A 23,946-nucleotide genomic window follows, 5' to 3' on the forward strand; every position below is an offset into this window, starting at 1 on the left:
CCAATGCAACTACTTTTGGCAACTTTAGACGATCATTAGATAATATCCTTCTAACACTTGTTTTAATTTAAGGAATAATCCATTGATTTCTTTCTCCTTATTCCTCCCAGCCACCTACAGAAACACAGCTGGGTCCCTCCTCCCAACTCCTTGCTGCCCATCAATAATGCAATACAGTTGAACAGTAACCTTCATTAGGGTCATACTGTATCTACCTGTAATCGTCACAGCCCAGCTGTGTGATTACTTTTTTTTTTTTCCACAACTTCTTATTTTCTCTGGAATTAATAATTTTCTTTAGCATATTTTTTAACTTATTTCTATTTCTTTGTTAAATCATCTATATGGTCTTTCCTATTAAATCCTTTGTATATTCAAGTACTGGACAAATTCTATTAATTTTAATTTTATTAAAAAATGTTTTTAAAGCTTTCTAACTTTATTCAAGACTGGTGCTGGGAGTGCCTGAATGGCTCAGTCATTATGTGTCTGATTTTGGCTCAGGTCATGATCTCAGGATCTTGGGATCCAGCCCTGTGTCAGGCTCAGTGCTCAGCAGGGAGTCTGCTTGTCCCTCTCCTTCTGTCCTGTGGCCTGCTTGTGTGTACTCTCTCTCTCTCTCAAATAAATAAAATCTTACAAAAAACAAAAGACAGGTGCTGTCTTGGTCTGATGGATAGCTTTTATCCTGGTAAGAACCTTTATACATTGCTATTTGTTCTATGGAAACTATTTGTTTCCAAACTATTTGCTATTTGTTCTATGGAATCTATTTGTTCTGTGGAAAAATGCCACTGGAATTTTGATAAGAGTTGCCATGATTCTTTACTGTATGTTGTATTAACATTTTAATAATTTTCCAGTTTATGAGCACAGAATATCTTGCCATTTATTTGTATCTTCAGTATGTTTTATCAGTGTTTTGTAGTTTTCAGTATACATGTCTTTACTCCGAGGTTAAATTTATTTCTAGGGTTTGTTTTTTTTTTTTAATGTGACTTATTACCTTTTTGATTTTTCTTGTTCATTATTAGTGTATAGAGGTACACAGTATTTTTGCGTATTCTCTATTCTGTAGATTTAATGAATTTATTTATTCTAACAGTTTTTTTGGTGGTCTTTAGAGTTTTCAGTATGTAGTATCATGCCTGTGGATAGTGATAGTTTTAGTACTTTTATGATTTGGATATCTTTTATTTCTATTTCTTGTCTAATTGCTGTGGCTGAGATTTCCAATATTATATTGAATATAAATGATGAGAGTGGACATCCTACTCATCTTTCTCTGTTGAGTATGATATTTGCTGTGGGTTTGTCATATATGGCCTTTATTATGTTGAGGTATGGTCTCTCTTCACCTGCTTAATTGATAGTTTTTATCACAAATGATGTTGAATTTTATCAGGTGCTTTTACTGTATCTATTAAGATAATCATATGATTTTTATCTTTGATTTTTTTAATATAGTATATCATGTTGATTTGTGGATGTTGAACCATCCTTGCATTCCTGGAATGAATTTCACTTGTTCATGATGTATGATACTTGTAATGTATTGTTGAATTTGATTTGCTGATACTGAGAGTTTTTGCATCTATGTTCATTAGGGATATTGGCCTGTAATTTTCTTTCTTTCTTTTTTTTTTTTTTAAGATTTTATTTATTTATTTGACAGAGAGAGAGATCACAAGTAGGCAGAATGGTAGGCGGAGAGAGAGAGAGAGAGGGAAGCAGGCTCCCCGCTGAGCAGAGAGCCAATGCAGGGCTTGATCCCAGGACCCTGAGACCGTGACCTGAGCTGAAGGCAGAGGCTTTAACCCACTGAGCCACCCAGGCGCCCCTGGCCTGTAATTTTCTTTTTGTGGTGTCTTTGTCTGGTTTTGGTGTCAGGGTAGTGCTGGTTCATAAAATGAATTTGGAAGCTTTCCTTTCTCTGCATCTTTTTGGAGGACTTTTGAAAGAATATGTATTAAATCTTTGAATGTTTGGTAGAATTCACCACTGAAAAAGCCTTCTGGTCTTGGAGGTTTGTTTGGGAGGTTTTTGATACTAGTTCAGTTTTAGCAATCAGTCTGTTCATTTTTTCTATTTCATGATTCAGACTTGGAAGATTGTTTCTAGGAGTTTATCCATTTTTTTTCCTACATCGTCTAATATGTTGGTTTATAATTGTTTATAGTAGTCACTTATAATCCCATTGTATTTTTGTGGTATCATTTATAACTTACTTTATTTCTGACTATTTGAGCTCTCTTTTTCTTGTTGAGTTTAGTTAATAGCTTATCAATTTTATTTATCTTTTCAAAGAACCAACTCTTAGCTTCGTTCATATTTTCTATCACTTTTTTAGTCTCGATTTATTTTTGATCCGATCTTTATTACTTTCTTCTAACTTTGGGCTTCATTTTTTTCCCCCTAGTTCCTTTAGGTATAAAGTGAAATTGTTTGATAGTTCCTTTTTTTGAGAGAGTTGAGTATTGCTATGAACTTCTTCTTAGAACCACATTTATTGTATCACAGATTTTGGTATGTTGTATTTCTGTTTTCATTTGTCTCTAGGTATTTTTCCATCTTTGATTTCTTCTGTGACATAGTAGTTTGGTGACATGTTAATCTCCACATAATTATAGTTTTCCCAGTTCCCTTTTGTAATTGATTTCTAGTTTCATACCTTTAGGGTTGGAAAAGATGCTTGATATTATTTAACTCTTATTCATTGACACTTGCTTTGTGGCCTCACGTGCTATCTGTCTTGGAGGATGTTCCATGTACACTTGAGAAGAAGGTGTATTCTGAATTTTGGATAGCATGTTGTATGTGTGTGCATGTGCGTGTTTATATACATATATATGTATACATATACGCATGTATAGATCTGTTAAGTCCATCTGGTCAAATGCATTATTTAATCCAATTACTTCTTTACTGCTTTTCTGTCTGGATGATCTGTAATAACTGTGATGTTAAAATCCCCTACTATTATTGTATTACTGTCAGTTTCTCTTCTTCAGTCTCTTAATATTTGCTTTATATGCTTTGGTGCTTCTATGTTGGGTTCATATATTTATGTTATATCTTTGTGCTAGACTGACCCCTTTATCATTATGTAATACCCCTCATCATTTATTGCAGACTTTGTGGTTATTGTAAGGTTCACATGTATCATCCTATGTATATAGTTATCTATTTTAAATTGATAGAAACTTAAATTTGAACATATTCCAAAACTCTACATTTTTACTTCTCTACCATATTTTATGTTTTTGATGTCAGCTTTTTTTTTAAGCACATATCCCTCTATTTTTTCTTTCTTTCTTTCTTTCTTTCTTTCTTTCTTTCTTTCTTTCGTTGTTTGTTTGTTTGTTGTTGTTGTTTTTTGAGTAGGCTCCACGCCCAGCATGGAGCCCAGTGTGGGGCTTGAACTCAGAACCCTGAGATCAAGACCTGAACTGAAATCAAGAGCCATATGCTTAACTGAGCCACCCAGGCACCCCTTGATTCAACTTTTTACAACTTGTTATTTTATGTATCCTGTAACTAATTATTGTAGTTGTAATTAATTACACTACTTTTGTGTTTTGCCTTTTTAGTAGCTTTATAAGTAACAATTCCAACTTTATCTGTACCTTTCCTAGTGAGATTTTTACTTTCATATATTTTGCAATTAGTGCCATTTTCCCCCCCAGCTTTAAAAAGTCCCTTTAAGGTTTCTTGCAAGGCTAGTTTAGTAGTGATGAGCTCCTTTAGTTTTGCCGGTTTGGAAATCCTTTATCTTCAATTCTGAATGATAACCTTGCCCAGTAGAATATTCTTGTTTGGAAGTTTTTTCCTTTCAGGAATTTGAGTATGCTATGTTGCTTATAGCATGCCAAGTTTCTGTTGAGAAATCTACGATATCCTTATAGGGTTTCCCTTGTTCATTTATAAAACATAACAATTTGTTTTATTCTTGCTGCTTTTAAGATTCTCTCTTCAACTTTGAAACTTTTAACATTTTAATTATGTGTCTTGGTGTATCTCTCTTTGGGTTCATCTTGTTTGGAACTCTGGGTTTCCTAGACCTTGATGCCTGTTTTCTTTCCTAGGTTGGCAATGTTTTCAGTCATTATTTTTACCAATAAGTTTTCTGCACCTTTTTCTCTTTTCCTTCTAGGACCCTTATAATGTGAATTTGAATTTTATTCTATTTGATGTTGTCCCATGATCCCTTAGGTTATCTTTATTTAATTTTTTTTTCTTACTATGTCTTGGTGTATTTCATTGCTTTGTCTTTCAGCTTCCTGATCTATTTTCTGTTTTATCCAGTGTTCTGTTCAACACCTCTATTGTATTTTCCAGTTCAGTTTTTGTGTTTTTTGGGTCTGTGACATTTGCTTGGTACTTTGTTATGTGTTCTATCTCTTTATTGAGGTTCTGTGTTTATCCATTCTTCTGATTTCAGTGAGCATCTCTATGACCATTAATTTGAATTTTTTTTAATCAGGTACTTATCTCCATGTCATTTTCTGAGGTTTTGTTTTTTTGTTTTTTGTTTTTTTTGTTTCTTGTTTCCTAATTTGGCTTGGCTCTGTTTTTTCCTATGTATTAGGTGAAATGGATGCACTTTTCTCAGTCTTCAAACAGTAGCCTTGGTTTATTATTGTCTGGTTTATTATTAATATGCCCCCTTTTTGAGGGCTTTCCAAGGCCTATCCATGATCGAAGGGGATCATAGCACCCAGTTTCAGTCTGATTAAAAGCCAGACCCTCAGGCCAGCTTTGAAAGTGTGCAAATATATTTAGTCCTCTGAGGTCACATTTGTAATCATTGCTGGCCTCCAGGTCAGATATGGAGATTTTCCCTGAGTGTAAGTCGCAAAAATCTGAGTTCCAGGTGAATATTTATGATCTTCCCTGGGGAGTCTTATTCAGCTGTAGTGAGGCCAAAGGGGTGTGTGAGGATGGTGTTTCCCTGCTTTTGTTCCCTTGGAGTGCCTCCTTAGCCTCTTGATGTGTGGGAAACCTGAAGCCTGTTCCTGAGGCTAGAGCTGTAGGCTGAGTAAATGGGCCTTTTTCATAGGAAGACTGGGATTGTTTCAGTTTGCTGTTTGTGCAGGGCCCTGGGATTGATGGCCTGCCAAGAAAAGTCTTTCCAGTTGTTATAATCTGGTGGAGCTCTGGATAGTTAGCCCTCTTGGCCATCAGGGCGAGATAGTCAAAGAGTGTGGATTGTGTCCATCTGCTGGCTTGAGCAAGACAGTTAGAAGGTATAGAGAACAGGGCACATTTAGCTAGCTTTAGAAAGACAACAGGAAAATATCTTGAATGTATGTTTCCATGGGCTTCTGTAATGGAACAGGAGAGTGCCTTGTCTGTATTCTGGCTTTAGGTTGGGAATAGGAGACTGGCCTGACAGTTCATGCTCGTGTTCCAGCTGGGAAGTTGGGGAGTACTGCAACTCTCCACCTGGACTCAGCAAGTGCCACAAAAGCTCATGCCTGCTGTACCAGCAAGGTGGTGGTAGCTAGTAGGCTGCGTGCTAGTAGGCCACGTGGAGAGTGCGTCTGTGGCATCTACCATCCTCATTTGTCTCTGTCCCCTGCCTCTCTGGCCAGTGCCCCCACATTAGCAAATAAGTCTCCTTTACATACAGTCTAGGGGCCTTTCCAGACTACTGTTTCTTTGCTAGGTCTTGGAGGAGACCACAATCCTTCTAAGAGGGGAATCTGTTTCTTTATAGCACTTTGAGACTCCCTAGTGTTAGTTTTTTTGGTTTTTCAAGCCAGGTGTTCTGTGGGTTTATTTCTCTGGTGTACATCCTAAGAGTGGGGTCCCCAATGTGGGGTACCAAACTTTTTCTCCTCTGGGAGATGCATCTGTGTGGTGAGATCCCTTCTTGTTGTGTGTTGCCATGTCATGAGTGGGTGTTTTTTGGGAGACTGTGTCTCTACTTCTCCTGTTTTGATATGGTCCTTTAATCCTTTGTTGTGAGAATCAGTTCATTTAGTTTTTAGATCTCTCTGCACAGGGAAATGATCTTATGTAGCTGTAGATTGAGTGTGTTGTTGGGAGGAGGACTTTTCCTACCACTACCTTGGATCCCCCCCTGTAGGAGCTTGCTTTTTAAGTTTTTTACCATCTAAGAAATTTCCTCAGCTTTATTTTCTAGCCCTTAGATTCAGATTGAGATTTGCATTTCTTAAGTTATATTTTTTCTATAAGAGAACATTCTTATTCTACTATCTTATTCTTTCTTGTTTCATGAGTTTAAATTCTCTTACAACTGTGAAGATACAAAGTTCTCATTTTTCATTTTCTTTTTTCCTTCCACATTGATTTTTCTATTTGTTTTCTTAGCTTCAGATTTTAGATTAGAGATTTCTTCAAATACTTACAAGTCGGTAAATAGCTGTTTGAAAACTGTGTAGGAACGTGGGACCTCATTACTTGTGGCCTTTGCTGTCAGGGAATCTTGTCATGGATTTGTTTGGGGAACCTCTCATATCGGCCTCTGTAGTCTTTGTTCTGGTCAGATTCCATAGAGAAGACTCCTATAGCTAGCTGTCTACAGAGAGTAAAAGCCTAGCAGGAAAAGATGACTGAGTGGAGAAAGTGGTTTTCAAGTTTTATTGTATAAGCTTTGATTTAACCCTGTGGTACTCTCAACTGTTCTTGATCTTTGCCTACTTTCCAAAAGATCCATGGGGGTGGCTACATGGAATGTGGAAGGGAGACTTGTCAGACTTCTTTTTAAGTTGACTTTTAGGTGGCGGCTCTTCTATTTTCAGTCCCACTTCTACCCCTAATTCCAGAGATAGTTGCTACCACCAATTGGACTTTTTTGAGAGGTTCTATGAAATAAATTGTGTTGTTTTCTATATTGTGGCTGATCATTCAGTTTTTCCAGGTTCTGAGTTACTTCTTTTTTTCTACTTTCTAGATTCCAAAACATTGTTACTGTCACATCCTTTCTTTTTTCCTTGACAACTGTAAAAGCCTTCTGAAAATTCCCTTCACTTGCATTTAGTATGTCAAGAGGGTGTTTGTTTTTTTTGCTATATAGACATGCAGTTGTGTAGTGAATTTTTCCCCAATCATTAGTATTTCTGTTTTTAATTTTTTAAAATTTAAAAAAATTTTTTATTATGTTCAGCTAGCCAACTTATAGTACGTTATTAGTTTTTGGTGTGTTCAATGATTCACTAGTTTCCCTTACCTTGAACAGATTAGACAGATTACATTAAACAGGTAAGACATTAACTATCAGTTTCTTTTGAATCACCATTGTGCTATGGTTGTTTCTGATTAATTATTTATATTGGTAAAAGACAGGAATCATCTCAAATTTCCAATAACAAGAAGCTGATTGATTAAATTGTGTTTGCACAAAGGAGCACTTAGCAGCTGTGCAATGGGAACATGGAATTTTTATATGTATTGCTGCGGAGTTATCTTCAGGATATCTAAGTGAACAAATGAAACACTAAAGGATGTTTTAGAATGCTACCTTTTATATAATAGGAGGGAATATGAATAAATAAAATACTGATATTTTTCAAAAGGAGTGGTAAAAGGGTAAACTGAAAAGGAAGTTTTAGAGGAAGAGAGAAGAACATGTGGATAGGGAAGTAGAGATGGAAGATATATGGGTTATACCTCCATTGTACCTAAATTTGACTTCAGAATCATGTAGCTGTTTTACATGCTAAATGTAATAGTTAAATAAAAAAGAAAAATTTAAAAAAAAAGAAAAATTCACATTTCAAAGAAATTCAGACAAATAGGAATAATTGAATTTAACCACCAAGCAAGTTAGTGACCTACCCATGCAGAGGAAAGAATTACCTCAAGTGACCTGATTTGAACATTTCTAGTGGGATACATCATAAGGTTGAAAGAAAAAATTCTTAAAGTAATCTTAAACTGCTATCAGTATGTTTTGAAACTATTATGAACATACTCTAAAATAAAGCAAATAAATAATGAGCATCATAAGGAATTAGAATAGAGAATTAAAGAAGTTAAACTTGAATTTTAAATTCATAATGGAAATATAAGTATTAATTTACTTTTCTTATGCTTTTCTCAGAACTACCACTAAAGAGACCTACAAATAATGACAACCCCTTAACAATGAGTTGGCACCCAGGTTGTGGTCTCTAAATATCTAAATTTTTGTTATTGTTGTTTTATCTTGCAAAAGGAGGAAGGGATCCTTGAAGGTAGTTGTTTCTGGATTGGGCTGGGAAATATGCAAGGTGATCCTGAGATATCTTACCATTCTAGAAAGTAAGGAAATTATCTAAGACGAAAGACATAGTGTCAAAAGTACCCCAGGCTACCAGAAGGGACCTCCTACTGGTTTAAGGTGGATAATTTGAGGATTAAAAAAATGACTTTAGGGGCGACTGGGTGGCTCAGTCTTCAGCTTGGATCATGATTCCAGAGTCCTGGGATTGAGCCCTGCGTTGGGCTCCCCGCTTGGCAGGAAGCCTGCTTCTTCCTCTTGCACTCCCCCTGCCTGTGTTCTCTCTTTTGCTGTGTCTCTCTCTGTCAAATAAATAAATAAATCTTAAAAAAAAAAAAAAAGACTTTAATGATTGACATACATAAAGCATACAAAAATGATTTTAAAAATACACTAAAATTAAAAAAAAAACCAAACCCTTGTCAGTGATCCATTGAGGTTATGAAGACACCGACTCATCATTTTGCAAATTGATTAAAAATGTTCAGATTCTTTTTTTCAATTTCCTGTCAAAGTCCATTTTTTTTTTAAAGGTTTTTGTTGATTAGAGTGAGTGCGCAAGCATGAGTATGAGTGGGAGGGGCAGAGTGAGAGAGTGAGAGAGAATCTCAGGCTGAGTCTGTGCTGAGCTTGGAGCACAATGCAGGGCTCCATCTCCTGACCTGAGCTGAAACCAAGAGTTGGACACAACTGACTATGCCACCCAGGTGCCCCTGTACAAACTGTATTTTAATATAACTCTTAAGTTACTGAGGATAAAGTTCTTTATAGAAAAAATTAAAAATCATCATTTGGTAACTCCTAATGAAATAGTTGATTTAGGAAATTATCATGAATTGGTGCTAAAACCATTAGGTGAAAGGCTTGATGTGGGGAGAACTTCCCACTGGACAGTTCAGGCTCATACCATCTGACCAGTTGGTTTTTTAGTACTATTAAAATTGGGACAACCAGATCTGTATCTAATGAAATGATGCAGTAGAAGGTACACAATAGCAACCAGTTATGAAGTTGTTCGGCCAAGAAAGAAGAAATTGAACTTTAAACCTCTAGATATAATTATCAATTTATAGGAAATATGGAAAAGTAGAGGAACACATTAAATGACAGCATGGTGAAACAATTATGCAAATAAAGAATGGGTAGGAAAACTACGTCACTTCTCCAAATTAATGGCATGGTTATAAAAGAAAATAGGGGGCCTAAATGATCACAGTAACTTAATGTACTCTGTGAAACTTGTTTGAATTTTGATTTATACAAATCTGTTATAAGGAGTATCTAATCAGGAGAATCTTGATATGGGTGAATTATCAGATAATATTAAAAATTATAGTTTTGTTAGTTGGGGTATTGGCATGTAACATAGAAACCTTAACCACTGTCTGACATTTAACCTATAATATTCCAGTAGAGGTGGGTAGAGGTAAATGTCAGGGAATAGATAAAACAAGACTGGTAAAATGTAGGAACTATGGAGGATGGGTGGAGGGATACATGGAGAGTCAGAATCCTGTCCTATCCACAGCTGACTGTAAAGTGTGCTGCTCTGGAGCTAGATACACTGGGTTTGAGTCCAGGCTCCACTTCTTACTAGCTATATGATATTTTTAAAGTTATTTAACTCCTGTAAGCTTTAACTATATTACCTGTTTAAAAAATGAAGAATATATCTACTTCATAGGGTTAGTGTAAGGATTAAATGAGTTAATACATCTAAAATACTTAGAACAATGCCTGGAAGATTAAGTATTTACTATGATTTTCTTATTATTACTATTAAAGTGTCCCAGCCTCTGAAATAAAGGAGCTACGTCCTATTAATGACATGGGAGCTCAGAATTACGTTTTTACTACAATCAAGTGAAGTTACATATGGCCCTGGGCCCATGATGTCTATAGCTTTTTAAGTGTATAATTTTGCTTTTTTCTCTCTGTGTATTCCTTCCTCTTGTCTCCTGAAATTGCTCTCCTTATTAGACAGTTATCTATACATGTGTGGGAACAGGAATGTTGACATGTTAGAGAACAGCTAGAGAACTAAAGAGGAGCCAAGCAAATGCAAAGTTTGTGATATGGCTAGACTTTTTGGTACTACTTTAAGAGGTTATGATTTATAACCTTGGAATCACTTTTAGTCTGTCGTGTTTTAGCCCTACAGGTGCTCATATAATTGCCCAATTTTCGAAAAAACTTCTTGATGACGATATTTCTATTTTTTCTGGATCGGAAATGTTGCCTGTGGTTAAAGGAGCTTTTATTTCTGTGTGTCGTCAAATATATGGTACATGTGAAGGCTTACAGGTGTTAATTCCTTATTGTTTGCATGAGTCTATAGCAAAGGCATGGAAGAAGGTAAGAAATTTCAGTCTTTTTTTCCTCTCTGCAAATCTTTATTTCAAATATAGTCACTATTGTAATGCAGTTTAAATCTTTTACTGGGGCAAATATGATTTTCTTAGCATCACAGTACTCTAGGGAACATAATGCTTTTTAATTTGGTACAGGATGACTTCACCTCATTTCCTACGAGGGCAAAGTTCTAGGACCAAACTGGGCACTTCAAAGTCTTTTCTTCTGGTAGGAGAGACGTTAGATAATTATCTTTGTATAAACTGACATTCTTTTTCGGAAGCTATTTCTGAGCGATTTTTACGGACAGCTGGGGCTTTGTTATGGACACTGGAGATTATAATGTAGCAAGAGTCAAATGTAGTATGTTTTAGTACTAAGCCTTTTTTCCCCGCATTTATGTACTTCATTTAAAAATAATTTTAGATGATATTTAAGTAAAAACCAAATAACTTAAAATTTGAAGGTAATTTAATTTTAATTATATTAAGGATCAACTGTAAAAATGTATCATGAGATCTTATGAATAATGCTGTCAATAAAAAATAATGTAATCTGTTGTATTTTAGACAAGTTTGCTATCAGAAAGAATTCCTACTCCAGTAAAGGTTTTGGATTCTGTTTCTTCAGTAAACCAGGAATCCCAAAACATGTAAGCACAATTAACTAAACTTACCTGTTTTTCTGCATTTGCTGAAATAATTTAAATGAGGATGTAATTGAATAGTGTAGCAAAAATGCACCTGAAACTAATATCACACTGTATGTTAATTAATTGGATTGAAATAAAAACTAAAAAAAGAAAATACAGGAAGGTAAATGTATATGTATAGGGTTAAGGAAAATTATATGTGGGGGAACTTTAAAGATCGTGTCATATTTGTCCCTTATATCTAGCATTACTTACAATACTTGCTTTAAGGGATATTCTTAAGAAAAATTTAAAAATAACATTTCAGGTAGATATAGTTTAAAGAAGTCAAGCAAAAAGTCTTTTTCATTTCCTTAACAGTATAATGGTTTAACAAATAGTTAATTTTTATTGATAGTTGTCACAAACTTAAATCCATTGCCATTTTGTGTGTGTGTGGGAGAGAGGAGGGGAGAACATTTCTGCAGTTTTTGAGGTAATTGTTAGATCTGTTTTCTTTTCTTTTCTTTTTTTGAAAAGATTTTATTTATGTGTTTAAGAGAGAGAGGGAACACAGGAATGGGGTTGGGTGGTGGGGGTGGCAGAGGGAGAAGCAGATTCCCCACTAAGCAGGGAGCCTGACATGAGCTCCATGCCAAGACCCTGAGACCGTGATCTGAGGCTAAGGCAGCCGCTTAACTGACAGAGCCACCTGGGCACCCCAGATCTGTTTTCTTTGAAATCTTCTATGATTTGTCATTTTTCATTTCATTTATGCATTCATTTTCTAATTCATTCCACTATATATTGGACCAAGTGCTTTGACTTCTGGGGATACCTGTATGCCTTAAGAGCTTATTGTGTCCTGTAGAATAAGTAAATACAACATGGCAATATAATATGCTAAATTTATATTGTGGGGCCATGTGGGATCCATTGGGAGGCACCTTGTGGGGGAGTCTTTCCATAAGAAGTTGTGGGGAAATCTTTCCACAAGAACTCCACAGATGTTAATTGACTAAATACTGAACATTATTTCAGATGGAAGAAATAGTATGGTCAATAGGCTAGAAGAGGGAACATGATTAATGCAGTTTATACATTTTACTCTCAGTGATATTTTTAGATTCTAAAGTTAAAGTGTGAAGGAGCTAGTAAATTATATGCCACTCCTTCCCTCCCGAGTTGTGAACCGAGTAATAATGATAAAGAAGTCAAACAAATCAAAACACTGAATAACAGAGGGTTCCTAAGATCTCAAGAATTAGATTTACCCTTCTGTCACATTGGCCGTGGACAGCTGTAGGCTTCCCTCTAAAACAGAGCTTACAAAGATCAGACTTAACTACATAGTAGAACAGAGCAGAATGTGTGTTTCCTACAGGTAGCTGTATCACAAACAAGTAGACTGAGAGAGAGGCATTGCTTAGCTAGGCATTCTGAGGTTATTCCGCAAATCTCCTGAGTCCTTTCTAGGGGACGAGTTAATGATTAGGAGGGCCAAGCAGTGTTAAACTGGGGAACGTGCTTCATGTAGAAACTTGATTCTGGGGGAAAGGGAGGATCTCTCAAAATATGATATTAAAGTCTTAGAAATAAAAGATTTTATAGGTTTTTGATGATATATAGAGTCAGAACTATTAATTTAATTTTCATCATCAGAGTTCAGTTAGCTCATAGAGTTGAATGTCTCCTGTTCTTTTGTGTTAATTGAGAAGTCAGTATGAGATAGACATTCTTTGTTCCTTCATAATTTGGTTAAACTTGAGTGTAAAACCATCTGTGTTAGTTAACTAGAGTATCCTAATGCCAGTACATAGCAGATTCCTAATATGTTTCTTTTCCTTTTTAAAAAAAATTCCAGTTTAATTAACATATAGTGAGTGTTATATTAGTTTAAGGTATCCAGTGTAGTGATTTACCAATTCCATACATTACTCAGTACTCATCATGGTAAGTGTTACTCTTAAATCCCTTCAGCCATTTCACCCATCACCGCACCCACCTCCCCTCTGGTAACCAACCATCTGTTTGTTCTCTAGAGTTAAGAGTCTGCTTTTTGGTTTGTCCTTTCTCATTTGTTTTGTTTCTTAAATTCCACATATGAGCGAAATTACGTGGTATTTGTCTTTTTCCAGCTATCATATTTCACTTAGCATTATACTTTGTAGCTCCATCCATGTTATTGAAAGTAGCATGATTTCATTCTCTTTTATGGCTAAGTACTATTCCATTATGCATGTGTGTGTGCGCACATATATATACACACACACACCACACACATGCACATTTATATACATACCACCTCTTCTTCATTAGTCTAATGATGGACACTTTAGCTGCTTCTGTGTTTAGCTATTGTAAATAATGCTGCTATAAACATAGGGTATATATCTTTTTAAATTAGTGTTTTTGCATTTTTTGGGTAAATACCTAGTAGTGGAATTAAGAGAATCTGTTTTTGTTTGTTTCCTTCCCTACTTTTCCCCTCTTCCCCTACTGTTTCTCCCTACTTAAGTTTTTCTGTTCATTTTTTCCTGTCCAGTTTAATGTTTTTTTTTTTTTTATGGTCATATTTTAAATAAATATTGTATTGGAATTTTGAGGCTCCTGTCAGTGATGATGTAAATATCACAGACCTAAAGAACTAAAAAATAAATTGATCATGTGCTCATTTCTAGAAATGAGGCTCTGTCTATGGCTTCCTGTTGCCCTAGGCTTATGGCTTGCCAAAGCCCCACTTTTAGAGCCTGTGTTATACATACAGAAGCATTTCATTATATGTAATACTATTTTATTTTATTTTAATTAACATATGTTACTTGTTTCAAGGATATAGGTCTGTGATTCATCAATTTTACATAATTCACAGTGCTCACCATAGCACATGCCCTCCCCAGTGTCCATCACCCAGCCACCCCATCCCTCCCGCCCCCCTCCACTCCAGCAACCCTCAGTTTGTTTCCTGAGATTGAGTCTCTCATGGTTTGTCTCCCTCTCTGGTTTCATCTTGTTTCATTTTTCCCTCCCTTCCCCTGTGATCCTCTGTCTTTTTTCTCAAATTCCTCATATCAGTGAGATCATCTGATAATTGTCTTTCCCAGATTGACTTATTTCACTTAGCATAATACCCTCTTGTTCCATCCATATCATCGCAAATGGCAAGATTTCGTTTTTTGATGGCTACGTAATATTCCACTGTGTGTGTGTGTGTGTGTGTGTGTGTGTGTGTGTGTGTGTATACCACATCTTCTTTATCCATTCATCTGTTGATGGACATCTAGGCTCTTTCCATAGATTGGCTATTGTAGACATTGCTGCTATAAACATTGGGGTGCATGTGCCACTTCATATCACTACCTTTGTACTTTGGGGTAAATACCCAATAGTGCAATTACTGGGTCGTAGGGTAGTTCTATTTTCAACTTTTTGAGAAACCTCCATATTCTTTTCCAGAGTGACCACACTAGCTTGCATTCCTACCAACAGTGTAGAAGGGTTCCCTTTCTCTTCTCCTTTCTCTGCATCCTTGCCACACCTGTAGTTTCCTGACTTGTTAATTTTAGCCATTCTGACTGGTTAGGTATCTCGTTGAGGTCTTGATATGTATTTCCTTGATGCCAAGTGATGTTGAGCACTTTTTTATGTGTCCGTTGGTCATTTGGAGTCTTCTTTGCAGAAATGTCTGTTCATGTCCTCTTCCCATTTCTTGATTGGATTATTTGTTCTTTGGCTGTTGAGTTTGACAATTTCCTTATAGATTTGGATACTTTGGATACTAGCCCTTTATCTGATATGTCATTTGCAAATGTCTTCTGCCATTCTGTCAGTTGTCTTTTGGTTTTGTTGATTGTTTCCTTTGCTGTGCAAAAGCTTTTTATCTTGACGAAGTCCCAGTTGTTCATTTTTGCTCTTGTTTCCCTTGTCTTTAGCGATGTGTCTAGGAAAAAGTTGTTGGAGCTGAGGTCAAAGAGGTTGCTGCCTGTGTTCTCCTCAAGGATTTTGATGAATCCCTGTCTCATGTTCAGGTCTTTCGTCCACTTTGAGTCTATTTTTGTGCGTGGTATAAGGAAGTGGTCCAGTTTCATTCTTCCGCATGTGGCTGTCCCAATTTCTGCAACATCATTTGTTGAAGAGACTGTCTTTTTTCCATTGGATATTCTTTCCTGCTTTGTTGAAGTTTGGTTTACCATAGATTTGATGGTCCATTTCTGGGCTCCCTAGTCTGTTCCATTGATCTATGTGTCTGTTTTTGTGCCAGTACCATACTGTTTTGATGATGACAGCTTTGTAATAGAACTTGAAGTCTAGAATTGTGATGCTGCCAGCTTTGGTTTTCTTTTTCAACATTCTTCTGGATATTTGGGGTCTTTTCTGGTTCTATTTAAATTTTAAGATTATTTGTTCCATTTCTTTGAAAAAAGTTGGTGGTATTTTGGTAGGGATTGCATTAAACATGTAGATTGCTCTAGGTATCATAGACATTGTCACAATATTTATTCTTCCAATCCATGAACATGGAAAGTTTTCCCATTTCTTTGTGTCTTCCTCAATTTCTTTCATGAGTATTCTATAGTTTTCTGACTACAGATTCTTTGCCTCTTTGGTTAGATTTATTCCTAGGTATATTACAGTTTTGGGTGCAGTTGTAAATGAAATTGACTCCTTAATTTCTCTTTTTTCTGTTTTATTGTTGTATAGAAATACAACTGATTTCTTTGCATTGATTTTGTATCCTGATACTTTACTGAATTCCTGAATTCCTATATGAGTTCTAGTGTTTTGGAGTGGAGTCTTTTGGATTTTCCATTTAAAGTATCATACTGTCTACAGAGAGTGAGAGTTTGACTTCTTCTTTGCTGATTTGGATGCCTTTTGTTTCTTTTTGTTGTTTGATTGCTGAGGCTAGGATTTCTAGTACTATGTTGAATAGCAGTGGTGAAAGTGGACATTCCTACCGTGTTCCTGACCTTAGGGGAAAATCTCTGTTTTTCCCCATTGAGAGTGATATTTGCTTAGGCTTTTAATAGATGGCTTTTGTGATATTAAGGTACGTACCCACTATCCCTACATTGTGAAGAATTTTCATCAAGAAAGAGTGCTGTACTTTGTCAAATGTTTTCTCAGCATCTATTGAGAGTATCATATGGTTCTTGTCCTTTCTTTTATTAGTATATTGTATAACATTGATTGATTTGTGGATGTTGAACCATCCTTGCAGCCCAGGAATAAATCCCATGTGGTTGTGGTGAGTAATCCTTTTAATGTACTGTTGGATCCTATTGGCTAGTATTTTGGTGAGAATTTTTGCATCTGTGTTCATCAGGAATATTGGTCTGTAATTCTCCTTTTTGATGGGGTCTTTGTCTGGTTTTGGGATCAAGGTCATGTAGGCCTCATAAAATGAGTTTGGAAGTTTTCCTTCTATTTCTGTTTTTTTGCAACAGTTTCAAGAGAATAGGTATTAATTCTTCTTTAAATGTTTGTTAGAATTCCCCTGGGAAGCTGTCTGGCCCTGAGCTCTTGTTTCTTGGGAGATTTTTAAAGACTGCTTCAATTTCCTTACTGGTTTTGGGTTTGTTCAGGTTTTCTATTTCTTCCTGATTCAGTTTTGGTAGTTTGTATGTCTCTAGGAATGCATCCATTTCTTCCATATTGTCTAATATGCTGGCGTATAGTTGCTCATAATATGTTTTTATTATTGTTTGTATTTCTTTAGTGTTGGTCGTGATCTTTCCTCTTTCATTCATGATTTTATCAATTTGGGTCCTTTTCTTTTCTTTTTGATAAGTCTGGCCATGGGTTTATCAGTCTTATTAATTCTCTCAAAGAACCAGTTCCTACTTTCATTGATCTTTTCTACTGTTCTTTTGGTTTCCATTTCATTGATATCTGCCGTGATCTTTACTATTTCTCTTGTCCTGCTGGGGTTAGGCTTTATTTGTTGTTCTTCCTCCAGCTTCTTTAGGTGCAGGGTTAGGTTGTGAAATTGAGGCCTTTCTTGTTTCTTGAGAAAGGCTTGTATTGCTATATATTTTCCTCTTAGGATTGCCTTTGCTGTATCCCAAAGATTTTGGACAGTTGTGTTTGCATTTTCATTTGTTTCCATGAATTTTTAAAAATTCTTCTTTAATTTCCTGGTTGACCCATTCATTCTTTAGTAGGATGCTCTTTGTCCTCCATTTATTTTAGTTCTTTCCAACTTTCCTCATGTGTTTGTGTTCTAGTTTGAAGGCATTGTGGTCCAAAAATATTCAGAGAATGATCCCAATGTTTTGGTACCAGTTGAGACCTGATTTGTGACCCAGGATGTGATCTATTCTGGAGAATTTTCCATGTACACTAGCGAAGAATGTGTATTCTGTGGCTTTGAGATGGAATGTTCTGAATATATCTGTGACTTCCATCTGGTCCAATGTGTCATTTAAAGCCTTATTTCCTTGTTGATCTTTTGCTTAGATGATCTGTTTATATCAGTGAGGGGGGGTTAAATTCCCCTACTATTATTTTATTATTGTTCATGTGTTTCTTTGATTTTGTTATTAACTGGCTTATATAATTGGTTACTCCCATGTTAGTGGCATAGATATTTAAAATTGTAAGATCTTCTTGTTGGATAGACTCCTTAAATATGATATAGTGTTCTTCCTCATCTCTTACTATAGTTTTGGTTTAAAATCTAATGTGTCTGATATAAGGATTGCTACCCCATCTTTCTTTTGATGTCCATTAGTGTGGTAAATGGTTTACCACCCCCTCACTTTCAATCTTGAGGTGTCTTTGGGTCTAAAATGAGTCTCTTGTGGATAGTGTATTGATGGGTCTTGTTTTTTAATCCAATCTGATACCCTGTGTCTTTTGATTGGGACATTTATCCCATTTACATTCAGGGTAACTATTGAAAGATATGAATTTAGTGCCCTTGTATTCCCTGTAAGGTGACTGTTAGTGTATATTATCTCTGTTCCTTTATGATCTGTGTTACTTTTGGGCTCTCTCTTTGTTTAGAGGATCCCTTTCAGTATTTCCTATAGGGCTGACTTGGTGTTCGCAAATCTTTTAGTTTTGTGGGTTTTTTTTTTTTTTTTTTTTTTTTTTTTTTTTTTGTTCCTGGAAGCTTTTTTTCTCTCCTTCTAGCTGGATATAGTATTCTTGGATGCATATTTTTCTCATTTAATGCCCTGAATATATCATGCCGGTTCTTTCTGGCCTACCAGGTGTCTGTGGATAGGTCTGCTGTCAATGCTGTTTCTACCATTGTAGGTTGCAGACTTCTTGTCCTGAGGGGCTTTCAGGATTTTCTCTTTGTCTCTGAGACTTGTAAGTTTTACTATTATAGGACGGGGTGTTGATCTATTTTTATTGATTTTGAGAGTGGTTCTCTGTGCCTCTTGGATTTTGATGTCTGCTTCCTTCCCCAAATTAGGGAAGTTTTCCACTATAATTTGCTCTAGTATTCCTTCTGCCCCCTCTCTCTTTTTCTTCTTCTTCTTGGATCCCAATTATTCTAATACTGTTTTGTCTTATGGTGTCACTTATCTCTCGAATCTCCCCCCATGGTCCACTTCTCTTTTATCTCAGCTTCTTTATTCTCCATCATTTGTTGTTCTGTATCACTAATTCTCTCTTCTGCCTCATTTATCCTAGCAGTTAGTGCCTCCATTTTTTATTGCATGTCGTTAATAGCCTTGTTAATTTCAACTTAGTTAGATTTTAGTTCTTTTGTACCTTCGGAAGGGGTTTCTTTAGTATCTTTTATGCTTTTTTCAAGCCCAACTATTATCTTTATAATTGTCATTATGAACTCTAGTTCCTACATCTTACTAATGTCCATATTGATTAGGTCCCTGCCAGTTGGTCCTGCCTCTTATTCTCTTTTTTTTTTTTTCAGGTGAGCTTTTTCATTTTGTCACTTTGTCCAAAGAAGAATAGATAAATGAGAGAATAAAATGCTAAAAGGGTAACAACAGACCCAGTAAAATACACACTAAACAAGAGACCCAAAATTGGGGCAAAAAGAAAGGAAAAGAAAAAAAAAAGAATGTGATCATACTGGGGAATAGAACGGAGCCACACACTAGATTTTGGGCGTATGTTACTCTGTTAGAAAAAACTGCCTCTCAAAAGTTTAAAGAAAGAAAAACATCTATATATACAAAAAATAAGGGGAAATACGATGAAGGGATGGAATATTGCTATAAATATGAAAATTAAAAAATATTTTAGAAAAGGAATTGATAAAATAAGTTGGTTGAAAAATGAACAAAAATATTTTAAAAAGAAGAGAGAATGTGATCAGCTGGGAAACTTGAACAAATCTATACACTAGATTTAAGGTATATTTTGGTCTGTTAGAAGAAACTGTATCCCAGATCTTTAAAGCAAGAAAAACTTATGTATATACAAAAAATAAGGTTAAATACAGTAAAGAAATAAAATATGACTGTAGCAATGAAAAATTAAAAAGATTTTAAAAAAGGAATTGATAAGATGTTGGTTGAAAAAGGAAAGAAGAAAAATTAAATGAAACCTAGAAAAAGATAAAATAAAATTAAAAAAATTAACTTCAAAAGACTAAAGGATCATAGGAAAAAAGCCATGAATTCTATGTGCTGTATTCCTCTAGTGCTGAAGTTTTGCACTTGTCATTGGTGGGTAAACTTGGTCTTGGCTGCATTTTCTTGCTGGTCTTCTGGGGAGGGGCCTGTTGCATTGATTCTAAATGTCTGTCCGAGGTGAAATTGCACTGCCCTTGGTAGGGGCCAGGCTGAGTAATCTGCTTGGGGTTGCTCTTGGTAGCTTTTGTTTCCAGAAAGTTTTCCATACAGCTTTGGAGGATGAGAATGAAAATAGCAGCCTCCCTATCTCTGGCCCTGCTGTCAATCTAATGTTTCTACCATTGTAGGTTGCAGACTTCTTGTCCTGAAGGGCTTTCAGGATTTTCTCTTTGTCTCTGAGGCTTGTAAGTTTTACTATTGTCTCTGGCCCTGGCGGAGACAAGAACTTGGGCCCCACTCCTTGCTGAACCCTTTGAGAGAAGCAGTCAGTCATTCCTGTCTCCTTGATCTCCTGCCTCACTGTGTGCTCACCTGGCCTGTGACCAAGCGTTTCTGTCTCTGGCACATGCCACAGTTTGGAGTTTCCAAACCAAGCAGATTCTTGTGGTGTGCTCCTATGCTGATCCTCCCCAGGGAGGAAGGGGACTGTCCTTAGATCTGCCGCTTGTTGTGTCCCTGCTCAAATAGTAATGGCCCAGCTGTTGTGCCGATCACGGTTTAAGGCATCCCCAAGCTGAGAGCCCATTACTTGACTCTGTCTTTGCAGCAGGCTTCCCCACTTGATACTTGAGAGCTCTGCCACACTTAGGCACCCATGGTCTTTCTGTGACCTTTAGGGTCCTGAGACCACAGTGTCCCAGCGAAGGTTCCACTCCCCGCTTAGCTATTGCCTCCCCCTGTGGTCTGTCTTCCCAAATATCACCTTGGATTTACTTCTCTGCACGTCCTACCCCCCAGAAAGTGGCTACTTTTCTGTTCATGGAATTGCTGCTATTCTTTTCTTATGGTCTCCTGTTGAGTTTATAAGTGTTCAGAATGGTTTGATAACTATCTAGCTGAATTCCTGGGACCAGATGAAATTTAGGTCTCTTACTCCTCTGCCATTTTGCTCCTCCCCTCTTTCACATTTTCTCTATATGTAATATTTTTTTAAGTTATAAATTTTATTTTAATTCAGTTAAATATATATTACTTTTATTAGTCTTATCCAATCTTAGGTCTTAAGCAGTGAGTCTAACACTAGTCTTGTGTCTCAGAGGTTAATTCCGTTAGTCCTTTATATCCTACTGGAACAATAAATTTGGTTTCTGTTGCCTGCATTTACCTTAAGAGTAGAGTTCTATTTCTTTGTATTTCTGTTCTCTGTCCATGGTGGAATTTGTTATTTAAACATGGTTATATCTTTGGCCATTGCTTTGTGTTATTGGTATAGAGGGATAGATGTCAAAACATGAACTAATCATTCAATTTTAAATTTCAAATTTCTTTACAATCCTTTTCAAAACAGACTTCTGATACTTCCTTGGGGGAAAATGGCATTCATCTCCATACTCACAATTTCACTATACATGTAGATATTGTTTTTTTTGCCTATTTTTGTATGCAAAGTTTCTTTCCAGACAACTAGGACTTTTTCTCCTTTTGGTACTTCCAAATGAAGTGCTCATATCCCCTCCTACATTTCCATATTTCTTGCTCTGACTCTCCTATTAACTGTGTCTTCTGAATATTTCAGAATTTTTCTCTGGAGGATGTTACTGTCCTTACTTTTAAAAGTGTTTTGAGGAAAAAAATGTCATTCTCTAAAAGTAAAATTAAAAACCTATGAAAATAAGGGTATTGTTCCTGATATGCCTTATAAAGTTGAAAGACAGATACTCTGTAATGAAAAGAAAGTATAAAAATAATGGAGAGTTGGGACTTGGGGATTCAGGCCCAGCAGATTATGGTAGGAGAAGAGAATGAAATTAAAGTGAAGATGAGAGAAACTAGATGTAATAAAAATGCTGACACCTGTAGTTAACATTTGATTAAAGTGGAAGAAAATTATTGGCATAGAAAATATAATAAAAACTCACTCTCATGGAAACCATACTTTTTACTTATCTTACTTTTTAAACTACATACTTAGCCATCAGTATGTACTCTGTAAGTTTATTAGCAGTATTAAGCTGAAATTATTTTCTTTTCAGTTTTGAGTGTAATAATGAAATGCATACCTTTCTTTTACCTGTTTCAGTATGGCTTGGGAAGAGAATTTGTTAGATGATTTACTAAATTTTGCTGCCACTCCCAAAGGACTACTCTTTCTTCAAAGAACAGGTGCCATCAATGAATGTGTGACATTTATGTTCAACCGATATGCAAAAAAATTACAGGTATGAATTACCATCTGCCGCAGGCAAAAATAATTTTTGTTGTTGTAAAAGCCATTAAGAACATCATTCTGTCTTCTCTGCAGAAGAGGTTATTAAACCTCAATTAAAAAGCCATATAGCATTGTAGTATTTAACTTGATATTTTTTCAGGAAAGCATTAGAGTTGATGTTGCTATCTATGGATGTGTTTACAGGATGGGAAGCAACCAGATGGAATTGAAAAATACATTTAACCATCCAGATGTGTTATAAATATAATAAATTTTGGTTACACTAAAACTGGATGGAATTTCAGGAAGGGGATAAACCTCATTGGGCTTAAATGCACATGTTAATAAGAATTTAGTTCTCACATTAAAAAAAATATTTGTAGAGGGATTTTACTGATACTGTTAAAATGTCGAGCATAATTTAGCCCTTTCTCAGAAGTTCATTGAGGTGTATTCAGCTTCTTGCTGTGATAGCATAAACATCCCTGAACTTCCTGGCTTTTTGGATCATATGTATGCTTTTAAACTGTGTCTTCTTTGTTTCTGGCAGCTGTTGTATATTGATGTTACTAGGTTACCAGGTTGTAAATACCATTTTATTTGTTCTTCAGTTCTAATTTCTTGCTTTTGCTTAAACCTGTAAAAATACAAATAACTCAAGAGTTTTTGCTTGGAAGAGTAGGTGGTTTATGAGAGAGGGCTCTGAGCATCCCTTCACAAATAAAACATATGAAAATTAGTTCATGGGTTTATGATATTAGGTTTGTATGTGCAGATGTGTTTTCATTTCTTATTTAAATGGAGCTCAAGTATAGAGAACTTAGTTATTTATATACCTCAGTTTATGGGATCTCTTCTCATCTGTGCATGTAAGATGTCTGTCTTGATTAATTTGATTGCCCTGTCATTTCTGAGTCACAGTTCCATTTCACCTCGCATGTATTCCTTTATCCCTGGGTTCCATGCTAATGTGTTTAATATGTATAGTATCTTGGGGTGTGGATACTTCTTGTCAAATATTGTCTTAGTCCATTTAGGCTGTTAAAATACCATAGATTGTGTGGTTTGTAAACAGCACACATTTATTGCTCACAGTTCTAGAGGCTGGAAGTCCATGATCAGGATGCCAGTGTGGTCAGGTGAGGGCCCTCTTCTGATCATAGATGTGTCATTGTATCCTCACATGGATAAGGGCTAGGGAGCTCTCCAGGATCTTTTTTGAAAGAGTACTAATCCTATTCTGGGGAACTCAACCGCCTCATGATCTAATCAAGGTTCCATTCACTACATCACCTTTGGGGTTTAGGATTTCAACATATGAATTTTATAGGGACACAAATATTCAGACTATAGTAAATATTTAAGGTTCTTGGGAGTTTTAAGTTTACATAAATGAATTTGTCATTTTAATATGAATTTCTCTGTTGGTGAGTTTGAATCTCCTTGTGTACTTAGTTAACCGTTTGGGTGGTTTTTTTGTTTGTTTGTTTGTTTTGTTTTTTTGTGTGTGGTTTTTTTTTTTTACATTTTTGAAAATACTAAAGCAATTCAAAGACATTTTTCTTTCTCAGATGCTTGAGACTATGCATACATAACTTTTGCTACTGTGATAGTATATCTAAGACTAGATGTCATTGTTTTAACATTTATGAATATTAAAAGAATTTAGCCTTCCTTTGTACCACACTTGTGGTTATAATAGAGGATACTGTTCCCTAAATCTCAGTAATGCACAACCTTATAATATGATTCAATATTTTAATGATGCTTTATGCTATTCAGGACATTTTTTGAAAATTTGGAGTCTCTG

The 23,946-nt window shown here is 35.8% G+C and overlaps 1 protein-coding gene across 1 annotated transcript in view; it reads left to right on the forward strand.

Annotated features, from left to right (window-relative positions):
- The window catches only part of TBC1D32 (TBC1 domain family member 32), a 219,780-nt gene that overhangs the window by 52,088 nt on the left and 143,746 nt on the right, over window positions 1–23,946 (forward strand). The window contains exons 17-19 of the mRNA XM_080805345.1: window positions 10,381–10,582; window positions 11,149–11,231; window positions 22,008–22,146. Of these exons, the coding sequence (XP_080661471.1) occupies window positions 10,381–10,582; window positions 11,149–11,231; window positions 22,008–22,146 (424 nt within the window). The remainder of the gene's footprint in view (window positions 1–10,380; window positions 10,583–11,148; window positions 11,232–22,007; window positions 22,147–23,946) is intronic.

Source organism: Martes martes (genome assembly GCF_963455335.1).
Source record: "Martes martes genome assembly, chromosome: 6".
NCBI lineage: Eukaryota > Metazoa > Chordata > Mammalia > Carnivora > Mustelidae > Martes > Martes martes.